The 24,138-nt window shown below is 31.5% G+C and overlaps 2 protein-coding genes across 2 annotated transcripts in view; one reads left to right on the top strand and one right to left on the bottom strand.

The window, feature by feature from the left end:
* LOC142342786 (eukaryotic translation elongation factor 2-like) overlaps positions 1-24,138 on the bottom strand; it is a 425,342-nt gene that overhangs the window by 78,242 nt on the left and 322,962 nt on the right. The window lies entirely within an intron of this gene.
* The window catches only part of LOC142342783 (uncharacterized), a 99,879-nt gene continuing 78,063 nt past the window's right edge, over positions 2,323-24,138 (top strand). Inside the window, exon 1 of the mRNA XM_075394349.1 lies at positions 2,323-2,577. Coding sequence (XP_075250464.1) covers positions 2,535-2,577 — 43 coding nt within the window. The 5' untranslated portion in view covers positions 2,323-2,534. The remainder of the gene's footprint in view (positions 2,578-24,138) is intronic.

The raw sequence follows: 24,138 nt of genomic DNA on the forward strand, positions 1-24,138 counted from the left end.
ATATCACAAATCATATTCCTACTTCGCCATGAGGGCTTTGATGTTTTGTATGGTTGACAAAAACAACACTCGTCAAAATTCAGTGAAATCGTCAAAAAATGTTCTGGCCGCTGGTCTGGACAATGGTCTGGCCAAAAATCTGTTCGGTCGGGCCAAAGGTATGGACAAGGGTCTGGCCAACGGTCTGGACAACGGTCTGGCATAGGGTCTGTTCGGTCTGGCCCACGGTCTGCACAATGGTCTGGCCAATGGTCTCGACAACGGTCTGGCCATGGTTCTGTTCGGTCTGGACAATGGTCTGGAGAAATTCTGCTCAGTCTGGCTAATGGTGGTCAGAATCTGTTTGGTCAGGCCAAAGGTGGCCAAAGTCTGTTCGGTCTGGCCAATACCTATCTTTGGGTATGGTTTGTCTGGCCAATGCTTCTCTCGGATATGGTCGGTCTGGCCAATACCTGTCTTGGGTCGGGGACTTCATCCTGGGACGCAAGCAACAGTAGCTATTTTTACTGAATTGGATGCTTCTAGCGTCCTAGATTTGCGTACCTCATACCCATACCAATTCTTATCGTTTATTTGCAAAGAATTTAAAGAGCAAGCGTTGTGTTAAAACTTAGCATTAGGAGAACCAATAAGGCACATTGTAATGATAGCCAAAATCCGACAAAAGAGCCAAGATCGAGGTGTGCGTTAAATATTACACCCATCATAAGAATAATCAGCTATAATCAGACCTTTCCGGAAAATAATCGGCCAGGATCAGACCTGAACTCGTTATTCATATGGGCTCGTATATATCTCGTTTTTTTTTCGATGGCCATGATCAGACCTGTCTAGACATAACAGGTAGCCATGATCAGAACTTAGTTTGCTCGTTCTTGATCTTTGAAACTGCGTTTTAAGACAGATCCACTCAGACAATAATCGCAGCTTTGATCACATTTCATCTCATTTTGTTTTACTTGATCGTTTTTCCCTCAATCAAAAATGTTTTCTATGTATTTTGCCCAAAAATAAGCCTCCTTACAGCTAGTTTAAAGTTTTCACCTGTTTTAAATCTGCTCGTTTTACTCATCTAACAGTTGTTGGAAAACTTGCTCAGGGAGAAAAAACAATACTGCTAAATCTCTGCTTCGCTAACTGTACACGCTTACCTTATCTGTACACTCTCATACTTAACTTTGACCATTAAATGAGAAATAATACTATAGTATACAAATCATAAATATGTAGAAATGTGAAGGAAGGCTTTCTCGCAACGGCATCAAAACAACAGATTTTTTGCTCTTCGGTTTATTATGATGCAAGTTAAGCCCAATTTTCTGAACTTTTAACATGGTTTTTCTTTAAAAAATGAAATGCAGATGAAGCTTGATAAATTTAGACAAGGAAGTTACAAATATAAGAAAAAAACTGTGAGTGAGCAGACGTTAGATGCTCAATGATCGGAAAACAGGTAGGTTTTAATGATGGAGTGCATCCATTTAGTCAAAGACACACTTTCACCCTGAGCGTTTTTAATTGCCTGATCATTGCCAAGGAGAATCTCAACCTGGGATATATTATATAGATTTGCCAATGATAATTATCAACAATGCTCGTAGAAATGGCTGTGTTCTGTTCTTTCAAATATTTAATAGATTTTTGAGACCAGAATTGAGTTTTATTCTCTGCTTACTTTCTTCAGATGACACGCAGTCATGGTTTTTGTTCTGCATTTTTTTCATAAATTGACTACGCAAAAAGTGTTTCAAACAGCTATGAAAACAGAACCAACATTAGGCATGCCTAATAATGGTTGTTTGCATAGCTGATTGAAACACTTTTTGCGTATTGAGCCACTGAATTTTTGATTGAATCATTGAATTTCCGTAACTAGATAACAATAAACGGACGCTGTTATGATTTTTTCTAAAGTTTTTAATAAACTTGTAATGCTTTTTGTTTTACTATGGTTAATATTGTATCATAAGATAGCTGACTTAAGTGGTGGTTAGAGGTGAGAATTTATACGGGTGAATTCTCACCTCTAACCACCATTTAAGTCAGCTATCTTATGATACAAAATTCACCATAGTAGAACTAAAAGCATTAGAAGTTTAAAACTTTCAATTCGGCGCTGTGAGGACCGAAGTGAACCAGAGAGAAACACAAGTAAAATGTGGACGTTATCTTTTCAGCAACAAATCTTAAGACTGTCTTTCTTAAAATAGCAAGTTGTCATGCTTCTGATTGTGAAGTTCTTGAAAAACTAATCGCTAAGAAAATTTCTGAACCAGCTGCGAAACAGTGCCATAATTATTCAATCAGTAAATTGATGTGTGACCTGTCATATCTCACCACTTTACTCAACTTTCTGATTTTTGTGTCTTGCGACACAAGAACTCTTTTGTCACCACAATAAAGTCAATATAATTCAAAATTGAGGCCAGTTCGAAAAACAACTCTTTGAAACATCAAACTGAGCAAAACATCGAGTAGCAGCAGTTGGGTCTTTGGATTTCTAATTTGAACGTTTTACTTAATTCCTATAAATCATGAAGCTATTCGCTCAAGTTCTGTTGCTTGCAATTCTGCGAGGTAAGCTTATACAATTCTTGGAGTCAAAATGTTTAATGTTTTTTAATGTTTTATGTGTATTGCTTCTTTAAATATGCGATTTCAGAAGAGATTTTGTTTTAACGAGATTAATCTTTCTCCAGACCAGTTCTTCATTTTCTGGAAGACATTAAGAGCGTTCAAAAAACGCAAGCAGTGTTTTCCAACCTTGTTGTCGACATAAAGATATTTTTTAAAAAAGTTGCTGGCTATTTGAAAAATTGACGTTTGCACATTAGGTTTCAACCACTCAAACAAATCGCCGAAAAAGGAACATAAGGGGCCTGTTTATCAGTGATGCATAGATATCCGCTTACTTGATTTACAAATTTAGTGACTCAGTGGCCACAGTAATCGTATGTTTCTGATGTCTACAAAAACAAACAAAGCATACAAAAATTCATGTCTTATTCTTATTTGTCGTTTTAATCCCTGGTACCTTAATTTTGCCTTAACTGTCGTAATGAAAAGAATGACTTGTTTGAAGTCAGCAATGATTGATATCAATTTAAAAAGCTAAATGGGAGGAGACTATTACTTTCATCTATATTTGCAAGATTTATCTATGGTATGCAACTATATTACGCTGTCGCAAACCAGTTTTCACCAGAAACTTTTCGAGAAACTGTAAAAGAAAACCGATTTTTAAAACCATTTTTAATTCAAAATAGTATTCTAAGCGTCTCTCAAGAGATAAACCTATTCTGCGTCTCTCATCAATCAGCCAAAGTTGACTCAACCAAAACAGAAAGCCAGGTTAGCAAAAAATTTGAGGGTTGAAACAACAAAGTGACCCGGTAAACTGCGGACAGGCGTATTTTTCTGAACCATATTTTTGACATTATTGGCATAAAAAATTAAAGAATTAATAAACACTGACAGAAACTCTGAAAATGACCAAAAAGACCAGTAGAAGATTTGATTAAAATTTCTTGGAGTATTGCTCTAGTGAAAAAATCAAAATATTGAATCCAGTAATATTGCATTTTAAACTTCTAATTTTGCAATAACTAAATTCATCAAAAAGTTCTTGCAGTAGTGAAAATAGAAACCTAAGCAATTTATTACTTTGATTTATACTTGTAAGATTTAAGTATGATATGCAACATTATTACGCTGTTACAAACCAGTTCTCATCTGACACATTTCAAGAAATTGTGAAAGAAAACAGACTATTTTTTGTCAAAACTCAAAATAGTTGCAAAGAAAAGTTCTAAGACCTTTTTGGTAATTTGCATCAGAAAATTGAAATGATTGTCCATTGCTTTCGTCTGCAGTTGAGTACCTCTTTTTCTGTAAGTTTCAATAGATTTATAATCTTTCCGGAAGTACATAGTATGTCTTCTGTAAGATGAGCATTATACATTCGCGCTGAAAGATAGAAATTCCAAAACTTTCCAAATTTTGGCCTATAATTTATCCAGCTATAGGGCGTCTGGTCGAAGTTATTTATAAAGCTGAACAAAACCTTTTTGCAAAGAAAAACAGTGAAAAAATTCAATTCATTTTGTTGGTCTCTGTTTCTCACAATAAGCCTTTAAGGCTGGTTAGGAGCTTGAAATTGAATGTTGATTTTTTTGAGCAGCGCTAATTACCACTTACTACTGAATTGAAATTGAAGGGATGCATCCATTCAAAAAGTTTTGAGCATTTTATGCATTAAATGCATTCAAAAAGTTTTGAGCATTTCAGTAACATTAAATGAGTGAAAATAAATTTGACAACCGAATAATGCAACAAAGTTTTGAAAAAAATCATTAGAATTATTAAGAGAAAACAGCGACAAAATTAGAGGGAATTAGTCAAAATTCACAAATATTTCAAAACAAATATTGCAAAACAACTCAAAAGACTTCGAAAAGCCACAACGAAAATGAAGTATAAAAAACTCTCCAGTTAAAAGATTTTGCGCTTGATGTATCTTGTCGTGATAATATCCGTCTACTGAACATCTGTCTACTAATAACATCCTCTGTGCGTAAATTTCTTTGGACCAGCAAAAAATTCAGCTGAAAATTTGAAAATTTGTGGTTCAATTTTTTGAAGGGAAATGAATTGAATTTTGTAGTGAGCAAAATTGAAAAAAATAAAGTTCAGCAAAAGACTTCCATCTTATAGCACTGGTTGAGGTGAATTTTTTACAAAAGGCCGTTAAAGTTTTATCTCAGCATTAGTTACATTTCTACCAAAAATAATCTTTTCCTCCAATAAATTTGAAATTTGTTTTGTCTTTTTAATTGTATTCTTTGTCAAAAAAGTATTAGTTTTTCTAAATTGGCTAGTTTAGCGTGAAAATATTCATTTTTTGAAATCTCAATGGAAAAGTGATCAATAAAAAATGCCTTGGGAAATAACGAACCAATTCAGTAACATTTAAGAAATTTTTGAGAAAATCGTGAGAGTTAGATTTGACAGACGACGGCGGCAAACGGCAAAAATAGAGGAAATGGAGTCTAATTTCACAAATATTCCAGATTAAGAAAGTGCAACAAAGAGAATGAAATTCCAGAAAGCCTCCTGCCACAACATTTTGCGCTAGATGTATCTTGTTGTGACAACATCCGTCTACTGAACATCAGTCTATTGATAACATCCTCTGTCCGTAAATTTCTTCCAACCACAAAAAAATTCAGCTGAAAATTTGAAAATTTGTGGTTCAATATTTTGAAGGGAATTGAATTGAAATTTGTAGTGAGCAGAATTGAAAAAGTAGAATTCAGCAAAAGAATTCCATCTTATAGCACTGGTTGAGGTGAATTTTTTACAAAAGGCCGTTAAAGTTTTATCTCAGCATTAGTTACATTTCTACCAAAAATAATCTTTTCCTCCAATGAATTTGAAATTTGTTTTGTCTTTTTAATTGTATTCTTTGTCACAAAAGTATTAATTTTTCTAAATTGGCTAGTTTAGCGTGAAAATATTCTTTTTTTGAAATCTCAATGGAAAAGTGATCAATAAAAAATGCCTTGGGAAATAACGAACCAATTCAGTAACATTTAAGAAATTTTTGAGAAAATCGTGAGAGTTAGATTTGACAGACGACGGCGGCAAACGGCAAAAATAGAGGAAATGGAGTCCAATTTTACAAATATTCCAGATTAAGAAAGTGCAACAAAGAGAATTAAATTCCAGGAAGCCTCCTGCCACAACATTTTGTGCTAGATGTATCTTGTTGTGACAACATCCGTCTACTGAACATCAGTCTATTGATAACATCCTCTGTCCGTAAATTTCTTCCAATCACAAAAAAAATCAGCTGAAAATTTGAAAATTTGTGGTTCAATATTTTGAAGGGAATTGAATTGAAATTTGTAGTGAGCAAAATTGAAAAAAATAGAATTCAGCAAAAAAATTCCATCTTATAGCACTGGTTGAGTTGAATTTTTTTCCTACAAAAGGCCGTTAAATTTCTATCACAGCATTAGTTAAATTTCTAACAAAAAAAATCTTTTTCTCTAATAAATTTAAATTTTGTTTTGTCCTTTAGTTGTATTCTTTGTCACAAATTTATCAATTTTTTTGAATTGGCTAGTTTGGCGTTAAAATATGCATTTTCTGAAAATTCAATTGAAAAAAGCTCAATACAAAAAGCATCGGGAAAAAAATAATTTCAAAAACTGATCAAAAAATTGACAACCAAATAACGCTTCAAGTCCTAGAAGAAATTTTTAGAATTAGATTTGGCAGAAAACAGTGTTGGAAGAGGAAAAAAGATGAAATTTGTCAAATTTCAGAAATATTTCAGAATTTGAATGTGAATGAAACCACAAAGAAAATGGAATTTAAAAAAGTCCCCAGGCAAAGCGCTTTGCGCTCGATATATCTTGACGTGATAACACCCGTTCCTCTTTACGTAATTGCTTTTGAACAACCGAAGATTTCAGGAAAAAAATTTGTTGGGTGAATGTTTTGAAGGGACAAGACGTGAGAATTGTAGTGAACAAAAAAAAAGTTTTTAGTTCAACAAAAAAACTCCCATTATATAGAAATGTTTGCGGAAATTTTTACTCGAGTGCTTAGAAGTTATATCACAGCAATAGTTACATTCCTTTCAAAAAATAACTTTAGCTCCAATAAATTAAAAATCTTTGGTTCGTTTGCTTTATTTTTTTTACAAACTTATAATCTCTAATCCCTTTAAATGGGCTAATTTGGCGTTGAAATACAGTTTTTTCGAGTATTTATTTGAAAAACAAGCAAATACAAAAATCGCTGGGAAAAACCAAACTCTTTCAGTAACATTAAATGAGTACAAAAAATTGAAAGCCAATTAATGCTTCAATTTTTTGAAAAAAATCATTAGAATTATTGAGAGAAAACGGCAACAAAAAAATTAGAGGGAATTAGTGAAATTTCACAAATATTTCAGACTTCGAAATGCCACATTGAAACTAAAATGTAAAGAAGTGGTTGCGGTGAAATTTTGTACTCGAGTCCGTAGAATTTATATCACAGCAATAGTTACATTCCTTTCAAAAAATAACTTTTGCTCTAATGAAATAAAAATCGTTTGTTTAATTGTTTTTTTACAAACTCATCATCTCTTACCCCTTTAATTGGGCTAATTTGGCGTTGAAATGTTATTTTTTCGATTATTTAAATCAAAACAAGCAGAATACAAAATGCGTAGGGAAAAGACAAACTCTTTCAAAAGCATTAAATAAATGAGTGATAATAAATTTGACAGCCGATTATTATAACAACAAATTTTTGAAAAAAATCATTAGAGTTATTGAGAGAAAACAGCGATGAAAAGGAAAATTAGAGGCAATTAGTCGAATTTCACAAAGGTTTCAGTCTTCGAAAATGCCACAAAGAAAATAAATTATAAAAAACTCTCCAGTTAAAACATTTTGAGCTTGATGCGTCTCTGTACGTAACTTACGAATCACCTAAATTTTCAGGTGACAATTTGCTGGGTCAATCTTCTGAAGTGAAATGATGTGAGAATTGTAGTGAACAAAACGAAAAAAGTTTTAAATTCAACAAAAGACTCCCATTATATAGAAGTGATTGCGGTGAAATTTTGTATTCGAGTCCTTGGAAGTTATACCACAGCAATAGTTACTTTTCTTTCAAAATATAACTCTTTCTTTAATAATAAAATTGTTTAGTTCCTTTGTTTAATTGTATTTTTTTAGAAACTTTTAATCTCTAATCCCTTTAATTTGGATAATTTGGCGTTGAAATTTAATTTTTTCGAATACTTATTTGAAAACAAGCAAAATACAAATTGCGTTGGGAAAAAACAAACTCTTTCAGTAATATTAAATGAGTGATAGTAAAATTGAAAGCCGAATATTGCAACAAATATTTGAAAAAATCATTAGAATTATTAAGAGAAAACAGCGATGAAAAGGACAATTGGAGGTAAATAGTAAATTTCACAAATATTTCAGACTTCGAAAATGCCACAAAAAAAATGAAATATAAAAAAACGCTCCAGTTAAAGCTTTTTAAGCACGATCTATCTTGTTGTGATGACAACTGTATCTTTGTACGTAACTTCCGAACCACCAAAAATTTCAGGTAAAAATTTCCAGGGTCAATGTTTTGAAGGGAAATGTTGTGAGAATTGTAGTGAATAAAAGGGAAAAAAGTTTCTAGTTCAACAAAAGACTCCCATTATATAGAAGCGATTGCGGTGAAATTTTGTACTGGAGTCCTTAGATGTTATATCAAAGCAATAGTTACATTTCCTTCAAAAAATAATTTTGCTCTGATAAAATAAAAATCTTTGGTTCCTAATCTATAATTTCTTTAAATTGGCTAATTTGGCGTTGAAATTTAATTTTTTCGAATATTTATTTAAAAATAATTAGAATACAAAATGCGTTGGCAAAAAACAAATTCTTTCAAAAACATTTAATAAATGAGTGATGATAAATTTGACAGCCAAATAAAGCAACAAATTTTTGAAAAAAATTGTTAGAAATATTGGGAGAAAACAGCGAAGAAAAGGAAAGTAAGAGGGAATTAGTCAACTTTCACAAATATTTCTGAATTTGAAAATGCCACAAAGAAAAATGAATTATAAAAAAACTCTCCAGTTAAAACGTGTCATGCTTAATATATCTTGCCGTGATAATACACGTTTCTCTGTACGTAATTGTTTTTGAACAACCAAAGATTGCAGCAAAAAAATTGCTGGGTGAATGTTTTGAAGGGAAATGATGTGAAAATGGTAGTGAACATACCAAAAAAAATTTTAGTTCAACAAGAGACTCCCATTATATAGAAGTGATTGCGGTGAAATTTTGTACTCGAGTCAGTAGAATTTCTATCACAGCAATGGTTACATTTCTTTCAAAAAGTAACTTTTGCTCTAACAAAATAAAAGTCTTTGGTTCGTTGTTTAAATGTTTTTTTTGCAAACTTATAAACTCTAACCCCTTTAAATGGGCTAATTGGGCGTTGAAATGTAATTTTTTCGAAAATTTATTTCAAAACAAGCAGAATACAAAATGCGTTGGAAAAAAAACTCTTTCAAAAGCATTAAACAAATGAGTGATAATGAATTTGACAGCCAAATAATGCAACAAATTTTTGAAAAAAAAAATTAGAATTATTGACAGAAAACAGCGAAGAAAAGGAAAGTTAGAGGGAATTAATCAAATTTCACAAATACTTCAGACTTTGAAATTGCCACAAAAAAAGGAATTGTAAAAAAACTCTCCAGTTAAAAGATGTTGCGCTCGATATATATTGCCAAGATAATACGCTTATCTCTGTACGTAATTGTTTTTGAACAACCAAAGACTTCAGGAAAAAATTCGCTGAGTGAATGTTTTGAAGGAAAATGATGTGAGAATGGTTGTGAACAAAACAAAAAAAAGTTCATAGTTCAAAAAAAGACTCCCATTATATAGAAGTGATTGCAGTGAAATTTTTACTCGAGTGCTTAGAAGTTATATCACAGCAGTAGTTACTTTTCTTTCAAAAAATAACTTTTGCTCTAATGAAACAAAAATCATTGGTTTGTTTGTTTAATTCTAATTTCTTTACAAACTCACAATCTCTAATCTCTTCAAATTCGCTAATTTGGCGTTGAAATGTAATTTTTTCGAATATTTTTTGAAAACAAGCAGTATACAAAATGCGTTGGGAAAAAAACTCTTTCAGTAACATTAAATGAGTTATAATAAATTTGACAGCCAAATAATGCATCAAATTTTAGACAAAAATCATTAGAATTATTGAGAGAAAATGGCGACGAAAAGGAAAATTAAAGGGATTTAGTTAAATATCGCAAATATTTCAGACTTCAAAATTGCGACAAAGAAAAAGAAATATAAAAAAATTCTCCAGTCAAAACATTTTGCGCTCGATGTATCTTGTGTGATTACAACCGCATTTTTGTACGTAACTTTCGAACCACCAAAAATTTCAGGTTAAAATTTGCTGGGTCAATGTTTTGAAGGGAAATAACGTGAGAGTTGCAGTAAACAAAACGAAAAAAAAGCTTGTAGTTCAACAAAAGCTCCCATTATATGGAAGTGATTGCGGTGAAATTTTGTACTCGAGTCCGTAGAAGTTATATCACAGCAATAGTTACATTTCTTTCAAAAATCACTTTTGCTCTAATAATATAAAAAATCTTTGGTTCCTTTGTTTAAATGTATCTTTTTAACAAACTAATAATCTCTAATCCTTTAAATTGGCTAACTTGGCGATGAAAAGTAATTTTTGCGAATATTTATTTCAAAACAAGCAGAATACAGAATGCGTTAGGAAAAAAACAAAATCTTTCAAAAGCAATAAAGAAATGATAGATAATATATTTGACAGCAAAATAATGCAACCAATTATTGAAAGAAAGCATTAGAATTATTGAGAGAAAACAGCAAAGAAAACGAAAGTTATAGGGAATTAGTCAAATTTCACAAATTTTTCAGACTTTGAAAATGCCACAAAGAAAATGATTTATAAAAAAACTCTCCAGTTAAAACATGTTGCGCTCGAAATATCTTGCCGTGATAATACGCGTATCTCTGTACGTAATTGTTTTTGAACAACCAAGGATTTCAGGAAAAAATTTGCTGTGTGAATGTTCTAAAGGGAAATGATGCGAGAATGGTAATGAACAAAACGAAAAGAAAATTTTTAGTTCAACAAAAGACTCCAATTATATAGAAGTGATTGCGTCAAAATTTTTACTCGAGTGCTTAGAAGTTATATCACAGCAGTTTACATTTACATTTCTTTCGAAAAATAACCTTTGCTCTAATGAAAAAAAAAATCTTTGGTTCGATTTTTTAATTGCAATTTCTTACAAACCTAAAATCTCTAATCCCTTTAAAAAGGCTAATTTGGCGTTGAATTGTAATTTTTCCGAATATTTTTTTGAAAACAAGCAGAATACAAAATGTGTTGGGAAAAAACAAACTCTTTCAGTAACATTAAATGAGTGATAATAAATTTGACAGCCAAAAAATGCATCAAATTTTTTGGAAAAAAATCATTAGAATTTTTGAGAGAAAACGGCGACGAAAAGGGAAAATAGAAGAAATTTGTCAAATTTCACACATATTTAAGATTTCAAAAAAGCCACCAAGAAAATGAAATATAAAAAACTCTCCAGCTGAAACATTTTGCGCTCGAAGTATCTTGTCATGATAACAACCGTATCTTTGTATGTAACATTCGAACCACCAAAAATTTCAGGTAAAACAATTTTTGGGTCACTGTCTTGGAGGGAAATGATGTGAGATTTGTAGTGAACAAAACGGAAATTAATTAGATTTCATCAGAGGACTCACATCTTAGAGCAGCGATTGCAGTGAAATTTCTTACGAAAGGCCCTAAAAGTTATATCACAGCTTTAGTTATAATTCTAAGAAAAATTAACGTTTCCTCTAATAAATTAAAATTTTGGTTGGTTGTTGAAATGTATTATTTGTCACAAAATTTTAATTTTTTAACCGGCTAGTTTGGTGGTGAAATATACAGATTATTTTGGAAAAACAATTAAAAACAAGCTCAGTACAAAATGCGCTGGGAAATAGCAAAAGATTTTAGTAACATTTAAGGACTGATAAAAAAATTTGACAGCCAAACAACGCTTCAAAACTTATAAAAAAAATCTTTAGAGTTAATTTTGATAGAAAACGGCGTTGAAAAGGAAAAAAAGAAGAAATTTGCCAATTTTCGCAAATATTTCACACATCAAAGGTGCCACAAAAAATGAAACATAAAGATTCTCCAGGTAAAACAATTTGCGCTCGATGTATCTCGCCGTGTTAAAACCCGTAATTCTGTAGGTAATCCTTTTAATTCTTTTTGAACAACCAAAGATTTCAGGACAAAATTTGCGGGGTGAATGTTTTGAAGGGAAAAGATGTTAGAATGGTAGTGAACAAAACGAAAAAAGTTTATAGTTCAACAAAAGACTCCCATTATTTAAGTGATTGCGGTGAAATTTTGTGCTCGAGTCTTTAGCAAATATATCACAGCAATAGTTACATTTTTTTTCATAACCTATCTTTTGCTCTAATAAAATAAAAATTTTTGGTTCCTTCGTTAAATTTTATTTTTATACAAACTTATAATCCCTAATTCCTTTAAATTGGCTAATTTGGCGTTGAAATGTAATTTTTCCAAATATTTTTTTGAAAACAAGCAGAATACAAAATGCGTTGGGAAAAAACAAACTCTCACAGTAACATTAAATGAGTGATAATAAATTTGACAGCCAAATAATGCATCAAATTTTTAAAAAATCATTAGTATTTTTGAGAGAAAACGGCGATGAAAAGGAAAAATAGGAGGAATTAGTCAAATTTCACACAGAAACATTTTTCGCTCGATGTATTTTGTCGTGATAACAACCGTATCTTTGTACGTAACTTTCGAACCACCGAAAATTTCAGTTAAAAAATTTCTGGGTCACTGTCTTGGAGGAAAAGGATGTGAGATTTGTAGTGAACAAAACTGAAAATAAATAGAATTAATCAAAAGACACATCTTAGAGCAGTGATTGCAGTGAAATTTCTTACGAAAGGCCCTAAAAGTTATATCACAGCTTTAGTTATAATTCTAAGAAAAATTAACGTTTCCTCTAATAAACTAAAAATTTTGGTTGGTTGTTTAAATGTATTATTTGTCATAAAATTATAATTTTTTCAACCGGCTAGCTTGGCGGTGAAATATACAGTTTATTATGCAAAATCAATTAAAAACAAGCTCAATACAAAATGCGCTGGGAAATAACAAACAATTTTAGTTACTATTGAGGACTGATAAAAAAAATTTGACAGCCAAATAACGCTTCAAAAGTTTTAAAATAATCTTTAGAATTAATTTTGATAGAAAACGGCATTGAAATGGAAAAAAGTAGAAATTAGCCAGTTTTCGCAAATATTTCAGACTTCAAAGGTGCCACAGAAAATGAAACTTAAAGATTCTCTAGGTAAAACAATTTGCGCTCGATGTATCTTGCCGGGTTAACATCCGTATCTCTGTAGGTAATCCTTTTATTTCTTTTTGAACCATCAAAGATTTCAGGAAAAAATTTACTGGGTGAATGTTTTGAAGGTAAACGATATGCGACTTGTATTGAACATAATTGAAATTAAATAGTGTTCAACAAAAGATCCCAAACATATAGCAGTGATTGCCTCAATTAATTTTACGAAAGACCATAGAAGTTATATTACAGCTGTTGTTACTTTTCTCACAAAAAATAACTCTTCCTCTCTAATAAAATAAATTTTTGTTTGTTTGCTGAATTGTATTGTTCTTCAAACTTATAACTCCCTTTAAAATGTCTAATTTGTTGTTGATCTGTGATTTTTTTTATTAAAAAACGAGCACAAGACAAAATGAGTTGGGGAAAAAAACAAACTCTTTCAGTAAACTTTAAGGACTGTTGAAAAATTTGGCAGCCAAAAAACGCTTCAAATTTTTGAAAAAATATTTTTAGAATTAGTTTTGACAGAAAGCGACGTTTAAGGGAAAAATAGAGGAAATTAGTCCGACTTCGAAAAAAATCCGCAAAGAAAATGAATTATAAAAAACTCTCCAGTTAAAACATTTTGCGTTCGATGTATCAGGTTTTGATAACACCCTTATCTTTGTACTTAACTTTCAAATCACGAAAAATTTTAGGTCAAAAATTGCTGGTTCATTGTTTTGAAGGGAAATGATGTGAGATTTGTAGTGAACAAAACTGAGGAAAATTAGGGTTCAACAAAAGACTCCCACCTCAGAGCATTGACTACCGTGAAATTTCTTACCAAAGGCCGTTAAAGTTATATCACAGCATTAGTTAAAAATCTGACAAAAGTTAAATTTTCCTCTCTAAAATTTGAAATTTTAGTTTGTTTGTTTAAATGTATTCTCAGTCAAAAAGTTAAAATTTCTTTTTAAATTGGCTAGTGTGGCGTCAAAATATACAATTGTTTGAGAATTCAACGGAAAACTTGCTCAATACAAAAAGCGTTGGGAAATAACAAACAATTTCAGTATTATTTGGGGACTCATAAAAAATATTAAAGCCGAATATCGCTTCAAGTTTTTGAAAAAAATCTTTAAAATTAGGTTTGATAGAAAACGGCATTGAAAGGGAAAAATAGATGAGATTAGTGAAAATCGCAGATAATCCAAATTTCAAAAAGGCCACAAAGAAAATCAAATAGAAAAAACTCTCCAGTTAAAATATTTTGCTCTGTACGCAAATTTTTCGAAACACCAATGTTTTCCGGACAAAAATTGCTGCAATGTTTTGAAGGAAAATGATGTGAGATTTGTGCTGAACAAAACTGAAATTAATCAGAGTTCAACAAAAAAACTTATAGCTGTGATTGCGGTCAAACTTAAATCACAGCATTAGTTACATTTCTATCAAAAATGAACGTTTCCTCTGATAAATTAAAAATCATTGGTTTTCTTGCTTAATTGTATTTTTTACAAAATTGTGATTCAATTTAAATTGGCTAAATGGGCGTTGAAAAGTAATTTTTTTGATTATTTGATAAAAGACGAGCACAATACTCTTTCAGTACAATTTAAGGACCGATAAGAAATTTGACAGCCAAATAACGCTTCAATATTTTGTAAAACATCTTGAGATTTAGTTTTGATAGGGAACGGCGTTTAAAGAGAAAATTAGAGGAATTAGTCAAAATTCAAAAAAATTCAGACTTCGAAAGATCCACACAGAAAATAAAATTTGAAAAAAACTCTCCTTTTAAATCATTTTGCGTTCGATGTGTCTGGTCGTGAGAACACACTTAACTTTGTACGATACTTTCCAATCACCAATTATTTCAGTTAAAAAATTGCTAGGTCATGTGAAATGATGTGAGATTTGTAATGAAGAAAACTGAAAATATTTAGAGTTTAACAAAAGACTACCATCTTAGAACATTGATTGCAGTAAAATTTCTTACAAAAAGGTGTAAAAATTATATCATAGCATGATTTAAAATTCTAAGAAAAAATTAAATTTTCCTCTAATAATTTTAAGCTTTTGCTTTGTTTGTTTAAATGTATTCTTGTCACAAAATTATACTTTTTTAAATTGGCTAGTTTGGCGTTGAAAAATACAAATTTTTGGAAAAATCAATGGAAAACCAGCCCAATACAAAATGCGCTGGGAAATAACATGCAATTTCAGTTACAATTAAGGACCGATAGAAAATTTGACAGCCAAATAAATCTTCAAGACTTTGAAAAAATCCTTAGACTTAGACTTGATAGACAACAGAGTTGGAAGGGAAGTGTAGATAAAACTTAGTCCAATTTTACAAATATTTCAGACTTCAAAAGTGCCACAACGAAAAAGAAATTTTGAAAAAATTCCGGGTGAAGCACTTTGCGCTTGATGTATCTTGCCGTGATAACTTTCGTATCTCTGTACGTAATGGTTTTTGAACTACCAAAGATTTCAGAAAAAAAATGTTGGGTGAAAGTTTTGAAGGGAAGTGATGTGAAATGAACAAAACTGAAAATAACTGTGGAACTTTATATGAAAGGCCGTAAAAGTTTTATCGCAGCATTAGTTGCATTTCTAAAATTAATTTTCCCTCTAATAAACTAAAAATCTGTGGTTTGTTGGTTTAATTGTATTTTTGTCACAAATTTATAATGCTTTTTAGATTGGCTAATTTGGCGTTGAGTGTATATTATTTTGAATATTTGATGGAAAACGAGCTCAATAGAAATAGTGTTTGGAAATAACAAACAATTTCAGTAAAATTTGAGGACTCAAAAAAAATACTTACTGCCAAATGACACTTCAAGTCTTTGAAAAATTCTTTAGAATTAGATTTGATATAGAAAACAGCGTTGGAAAGGAAAAATAGATGAAATAAGTCAAATTCGCAAATAGTTCACATTTCGAAATTGCCACAAAGAAAATGAAATTTAAAAAACTCTGTTATACGAAAGGCCGTAAAAGTTATATCACAGCATTAGTTACATTTCCAGCAAAAATTAACATTTGCTCTAATATATTAAAAATCTCTGGTTTGTTTGTTTAAATGTAATCTTGGACACAAAATTATATATTTTTTAAACTGGCTAATTTGGCATTGAAATATATAGTTTTTTGAAAAATTAAGGGAAAAAAGCTCAATACAAAATGCGCTGGGAAATAACAAACAATTTCAGTAAAATTTAAGGACTGGTAGAAGATTTCACAGCCAAAAAACGCTTCAAGTTTTTGAAAAAATCTTGAGAGTTATATATGATAGAAAACAGCGTTGGAAGGGAAAAATAGATGAAATTAGTCAATTTTCACAAATATTTCAGACTTCGAAAAAGCCACAAAAAAACCGAAACTTAAAAAACTCTCCGGTTAAAACATTTTACGCTCGATGTATCTTGTCGTGATAACACCCGTATCTCTCTACGTAAATTTTTCGCACCACCAAACTTTTCAGGAAAGAAATTGCTGGGTCAATGTTTTGAAGGAAAATGATGCGAAATTTGTAGTGAACAAAACTGAAAATGTTTAGAGTTCAACAAAAAGCTCTCCCATCCCATAGCTGTGATTTTTTTCCCGAAATGCCGTTTCAGTTATATCACTTGGTTCGAGCCAGTAACCAAATTGATGGCAGAAGAATCTTCTTTCACTGTGCAGTCATATTTTTCATTTCCTTAAATCAGACTCATCGCACTTATCAATAAAATATTTAAGGTGCCTGTTTAGATGGTTTAAAACAACTGTTGCCCAGCCACCAACAGAATGCAGTTACATTAACGTTTTGTGGCGAAAAGTCTCACAAAAATTCACAGCAAGAAATTTCCCTTAACTTCAGCTGTTAAAGTTTTTGTACTGTTTATTTTTAATTGATGTTTTTGTTCACTATTTTCTCTGAAAACAACTGTAAAAATACACATTTATCGCGACCATTCACCCGATCCATTATCAATATGTAATCAGCATTTTACTTTGATTTTTATGGTCTCACATGTGACAATGGATATGTATGGTCTTGTATAAAGTTCACAAGATACTATGAACTTAATTATTTTTTCAAGTGTTTTGATGACAGCTAAATTATGACAACTACTTTTTTGACAACAGATTTGTTACAGCTAATTTTGGACAGCTAAAACATTATATCAGGATTTTTAAAATTTTCAAGAAATTTGAGAAGTCATGGCTTTCTCGGCAACCATGAGCAAAACCACAGATATTTATAATCTTGCATATGGTTGCCAAGAAATCAAAAAAAATTAAATGAATAAAAATTGCTTTTGAAGGCTTAATATAGTCAAAAGATGTTAGTTTAACTGTTCTCCTTATTTTTTTTATGTTTTGACTTGGACTTTAATGTCTTATATGGCACAATAAGTGTGTATGGTCGTAGATATTGTTCCCAAGACACCATGAATTTAAATTTTTTCTCAAGTGTACCGATCAGTTTTTCTCTACTCAGAGTGCAATGCTTGGTTGTTTTAAGAGCCTTTTGAGTAATATTGATTTTCTTAATGGTCAGCTTTATGGTTCATACAAAGTTAATCATTAACTCCATATAGGGCTTAGATATGGTTGCCAAAAAAGGTTTATGGTGGTCAACCCGCTTTTTGACAACGTGATTTTAGCGAACAGAAAACTGGTTTTCAGGTGCTCTCATTAAACGCTATGTACCAACATTGTTCAACTTCAATTATATTGTTTTTATCAACTACTAAATTCCCATAAAAATGTGTGCAAGAAATTGAGGAATATATTGATTAAATTGAAAGAAAACAGGAAACTCTCGGTGACGTTTTTCAGCCGGCTGATTTTTTCCGGCAGTTTAGCAAGATTAGTATGTGTTGTTCAGTGATATTCATAGAACTGCTTCAGAGCAAAGAAATAGCATTGAAATTATTGTTTAATGAAACTACTCGTATTTTTCTCTTTTTGTTTTCTTTTTCTTTTAAAATCTTTTGTTTAGCTAGGATAAGTGGCAAACAAGCATTTAGATTATGATTTTGACTAGCCAAAAAGATTGAAGGTCATTAAAGTTCTTCTACTATAATAAAAAAAAGTAGTTAAATTTTAATCAGTAACAAATAGATACAATGCTGCAAATTATCAAAGTAAGGGAACAAATTCTCTTTAAACAAAAGTAAAATTGGTGAAAACCTGCAAAATGTGGATTATAGCCAACAAAAAAGAAATTTTGTTAGGTTTGGCAAAACTTAGACGTTAGGGAGCACTCTATTTTATCCGAAAAATCCTCAAACAAAATAAATCCCGAAAACTAGAAGCAATGATTTCTTTGTCACCGAAAATAAGTAATTGCGTCTATAACTAATTGATTTGGTCTCAGAATTTGCAATTGTTTTTCTTTATAGCGCAAAGTGAGCGTCAAATTATGAAAGTTTGGAAATAGCAAACCATTTTTAAAAGTAATAGAAATATGAAAAATAGTGAAACGCTGCAAATTTATTTTTCGTCAGAAAATCTAAAGTGACAGTTAGGTTGTATAAAATGATCTTTAGGAGCTTCGCAATGACATAGCATTTGCATCTGTCCGCAAAAGTTATCAATTAGCCTAAATATGGGTAAAAAAAGGCTCTAGTAAAGTTCATAACCCCCACTTGAATTTGAGTTTGCAACAACAAGCAGATATTTAAAAGAGTCAAAAAACCAAAAAAGTCCGGGATAATTTTGGCAGATAAGTGTAAAAATGATCATTTTTATTGTCATTATGCATTTGAAAAATTTGATTTCATGGTCTGCACTTGAAAATTGTTCTTTGTAAAGTTAGATTCAAAGTTTGCCAATTATTTTGCAGGCAATTACTTTTGTACCCCTTAGTTGATAATTTTTCCGATTAAATTTCAAATAATTGTTACCTTTAAAGAATTGATGCCACAAACTGATACCAAGCATGTCGTTGAAAAAAATCGCTGCAAAATGCGCGCTTTTTATTGCTGACGTTTAAACATTTTACTCCACAATCATCTGAATTCCTCCAAAAATAGCTGCTTCATCGAACTTTAACAGTTGAACTCTTTTAGGGCAAAAGTTTTTTTCCATAGCGCCACCAGTCCAGTTCATCTTTATCTCAATATCAATTTTATATATAAAATTAGATTCAATCATTTCATTAGAGAATAAATGAAATGAATTTTTACGGGTTGATATCACGCATTGAATATATTAATACTGACAATTTTGGATGCCCTTATCATCCGAAACAAACGGAGCAAAAATTTTCTATTTACAATGTTTTTTTGCTATTAAATTCCTATGAACTGTAAGAAAACACATACGTGCAGTTTTCAAAAAATTATTTGATCTCTTGATCACTTTTTCGCTATTTATTATAGGTAAGCATCTTTTATTTACCTTCTATGGTGAGCCATTTGTTCGGATAATGTAACAGGAAACAAATATTTAGGTTAAAATTTTTGTTCGTTATGGCAAATCATAGTTTAAAGCATCGAATTTTTGGTAATTATGTCATAAACCTATTTTATTAACCATACATAGACCATAAATTATGTCATGTTGCTTAATGAAAATTTTTTCTTGTTCAAATGTTTTCGTTATAAAAAACAAAGCATTCATAAATCAATAGACATCATCAGTTCCAAAAAACCTTGTTTATTGAAAGGCTTGATAAAGGGTTGAAAATTTTTTTTAAAATGGTCAAAAAGATAAGCTAATATGTGTTCAAACTTACAGAATTGAGCTTAAAGCCGTTAAAAAGTATCTTGATCTGGTTTGATTGACTTATTGGTTGAGATAACCCTCTAGTTGCTCCAAAAACATTGGTAACAAGTCTAAAAAGTAGTTTTTCTCACAAAAGATTATCAATGTGTCTGTAGTGGTTAATTTAGTGCTATGGTTAATATTTGGCTATTCTACCTCATTGTGAGCTCAATATCATTACATTGCGAAAAACCAATCTATTAACCTCCAGCCAAAAAAAGAAATACGGATAAAACGCGTATAGTGCTTAAAAATTTTGAGATATAGGCTGACATTCATACCAGATAAATCTGAGAAAATTTTTTGTTAATCGATAAATCCTTAAAACGAACCCAATTTTTACCAATAATGAACAAAAATGCTCCTCAAATGACTAAAAAACAGGACAGCAGTGATTTTTTTTTATTGTATCGTAAAACTGGTTTTTTTCTGAGACTCAGAAAAAATTTTAAATCAGTTCTTGCAAAAAATAACTGTGTCACTCTGATTCGAGCCACTAACCAAAGCACTACCCGGACTTGAGTCTCAGAGCTTTTCAGCTCTGAGCCAACAGATTTCAAGAGAAAAAATTTATTTCAGTTCTGAAACATGGTATCTCCAGAATATTTTAAGTTTTTTTATATGAAGTATTTCTTCATTATGATTACATTGGGGTCATAGAGTTCGCCCAGGCTAAATTTACCCTGTATAGCCTGAAATTTACTCATACCCCAAAATTAAGTCTGAGCAGAAGAAAGTCATACTTTGTAGCTTATAACTGGTAATTACTTTAGTAGTATACACACTATTTATATTTAAGCTGGTTTGTAGGCAATTGCCACAAAGCCCATTTAGCGCAGTGGTTACGACTTGCTACGCAAATTGCATGTCATAAGTACCCACGCGGAAGTTGGAATCGCATATAAGGCAAACCTTGTTGGCGGGATTTAAGCTGAACATATTATTTTTTATGAAGTAAATTTTACTCAAAAATCAGACTGGCCAGTGTAAATAGTGACATAAACAGAGCACCGGCCATCCTAAAAAAAGAATGTCTATAGACTGATTCAGCGCTGATTTGCTCTGCCACCAACCTCCGGGTATTCTAAAGCATTAGGATTTCCTTCCAGTGCGTAGTCATTTTTTTCGAATCCTCTAATTTTTTTGTTTTGTAATTAAGGCAGATTCATTCCACTCATTAGCCTTAAAAATTTAGAGTTTATTAGCGGCCAAAAGGGACATATTTCACCTCATTTAACAGAAAGCGTTCAAATTTGAATATTTAACGATGAAAACCGCAATTCCAAATTCACAGCAGAGAATCTGGCGGCGAATATAGACACCATTTTTTAATATTTACTGGTTTGAGCGTGTAGGAATCCAAGTATCTAGAGTTCATATAGTCAATTATCATCGAAGAAGTAGAAAACAATTTGTCCAAAATTAATAATCAGTCATGAACCCGAAATTAATAAGTCATGATTTTTGTGTAATCACATTTCGATCTCAAAGTCTGTTGATTGTCGCTACATCAGTTGTCTTTTACACATTATGCTTATGCTACCACCGTTTTAAATTATTCGACTTAAATTTCTTAAGGAAAATCCGTATTTAAATAATTAAGTAAAGTCTTCATTGTATCTCGACTCGGGCACCGACTGCTTAAGTATTCCCCTCTAAGTGGGATAGAAACAATAGCAGCAACATTTTTCAAGCTAAATACGTTTTTCTTTTTTTCATATGCAGAGAACAAAGGCTGTCTAGCAGTTATGACTTTTTTAAATTGCGCACACTATTTTGATCAGAAAAAGATCTGATTTAAAAATAGTGTTAATCGAGCAATATACGGATGAGCAATTCCGAGACCGCGAAAAGCTGTTCAGATGTCCCCAAAATTAGAGGTCATTTTTGACGGAAAGTAAACTCAGTCTTTATACTTAATTGGGTTCTTTTTAGTTACTGCCTTTATTTGGAATCTGATGCAACTAAACACTGCGCCATCAAACATGGTTTTATTTGTTCCGTTTTTACTCCACGTACTACATTTATCATGCAAACTAAAAAATCATCGCAAACAAGTCGCCTCATAAGTTCTCGAAAGCCATCGAACCATACTTCACGCGTTGGTTTTCACGACCAATCGAATTTATGGGCCATTTATTCAAGTTGTCTATAAAATAACAATCATTATCGCATCTTCAAAGACATTCGTTATCGAGTTTTTTTTTGTTTTCACGATCGCACCGGCCTCTCACCTGCCGACATTTGTGAAATCAATTGAGTGTGAATTTTCTTCAGCTTTCAAGAAGCGTTTTCACACATTTTTGTTTACAATAACTGAAGCAGAAGTTGTTTTTGACTACAAACTGCATTTATTTACGACTTTCAACCACTTTACACATCAAAAAGTTGTTCAGCTTTCAATTGCAAATATGTTTGATGAGTTATTTGTCTTAGTTAGAAGTGGCGGATATCATAAAGAGCCATTCGAAGAGACTGTAAGAGTGTGTAATTGAGTGGAAATTTTTGAGAGTTCAACTTGATTTCAACACAGGCGTGATAAAAGTTTCGGACACGAAACGCTTTTTTCTGTCGAACCAAGTTCGAACTCTGAGATAAGAAAGTTGTTGAAACAATATAGCCGTTTTTCCTACATTTAATAGGAATAGTTTTATGATTACGTTCTTCTCGATTCTCCACTAGTTTTCTAAGTTTTCTCTCATTTTTGTTTTAAACTTTTTGGAATAATCATTTCAGCAAAGAAATTGAAGTCATTTATTCTTGTGATAGCTAAGTCCTAATTATTACACATCACCATTATAAATTATCAAAAACGGAAAACCTCGATTGAAAGAACCCATGCTCCCTTACAAAGAAAGTAGTTTAGTGCTTTAAGACGACAGATGACAGCAGGAGCCACCGAAAATTAAATTATATAACCTAACTTATTTGAAAATTTTTCACAATGACTAATCCTTCTAGAAAAGAGGAGTAATCTTAGATATGATCAGCGTGACAGCGAAACGAGGCCCTACATTCCGTACACAAGGATGATGTTGACATTCTAGTATTAACATGCGGTAAAATTTTGAACATATTGAAACTTTTGGACAGGCCTTTTTCTGTATCGTTAGAATTTTGCTTCAAGTTTTGCAACTCAGACCTTAACTCCGAGATCCGGGTTACATAATGGTGCCAGTCAAGAACCTAGTCCCTACAAGAGTAAGCGGTGTTGTCGATACCATTCAAAAAGCGCTGATAGTTTTATAGCTGAATGTATGTCTTACAGAAAAGAAATGTTCAAAAAATCGAAAAAAAAGTTGATATTTAACAGAATCACTATCTGACATGCAAACATCCATGAAAGTAGAAAATAGACTTAAATGCGCGCCATAAGCATAATAGCATGATAATAACCAATGTTTTTGACCTAACCAAAAAAAAACAAAGCAGAGAATTTAAACCTATGACAAAATTTTTAATTCCTGACACTTTTTGTTATAGTTACCTTGTCAAAATTCAAGTGAGCTTGAGTCTGGTGAGCTTCAGGAATACAATTTCTGTTAACTAAATCTTTAAGTAGAATAAAACAAGGCGGTTCGTTAATGTGATTTTGCACATGATGATCCGACCCGATATCATCTACGTTTTTTGACTTAATTGTCAACCAAATGAAGAGATAATCAAAAATATATGCTTGAGTTAAAAAAAATTTTTACACACCCAAACTACTAACTGAATTACATAATGCCATGTCCCATTAAAGCGCTCACGAGATCTGCCGTTAAGAACTTCGAGAAAAAATAGCAAACAACAAAATTAGCAAAAACAAAAACTTCAAGGCAAAAACTCAACATCTAAAGTTAAAAGCACCTTCTAACAACGCCAAAACGCGATCAGATAAAACATTAGCTACACAAATATATTTTCTTTTAGCTACACAGCCGGGACAGGGTAACAAGTCGACAAAAGAAATAATGAGGCAAAATTAAAGAAAAATCATCCAACATTTTTAAAAACGTTTCATAACTTTATACGTCTCAAAGCTCTTAGCCTTTATTGGAATAATTCTTGATAAAAATACTAAAGAAAAATTACAAAACATGTAAGACCTGTATTTGCTCAGACTAAGCCATAGAAACGAACTAAAGTTGCAGAAAAAACTAAATAGAGAAACAAACAAATTACGAAAACACAAATTATTGAAGCCATTAAAATCATTAGCTTTATCTGAATACTGTTTCCTTTGTTTCAGTTTTTATTTATACTAAATCAGTTAAAATCATACTGAGCATTTAACTAAGTTCACTTGGTCTTTATTTAAAACTCATTGGGATCTGATATTACGCGAATATGCTAAAAAAACATCATTCTAGAAAATAACAAAAACCGAAAAATTTTTTCAA

The sequence above is a fragment of the Convolutriloba macropyga genome, chromosome 7 (assembly GCF_964194025.1).
Source record: "Convolutriloba macropyga chromosome 7, txConMacr16.3, whole genome shotgun sequence".
NCBI classification, from domain to species: Eukaryota; Metazoa; Xenacoelomorpha; order Acoela; family Convolutidae; genus Convolutriloba; species Convolutriloba macropyga.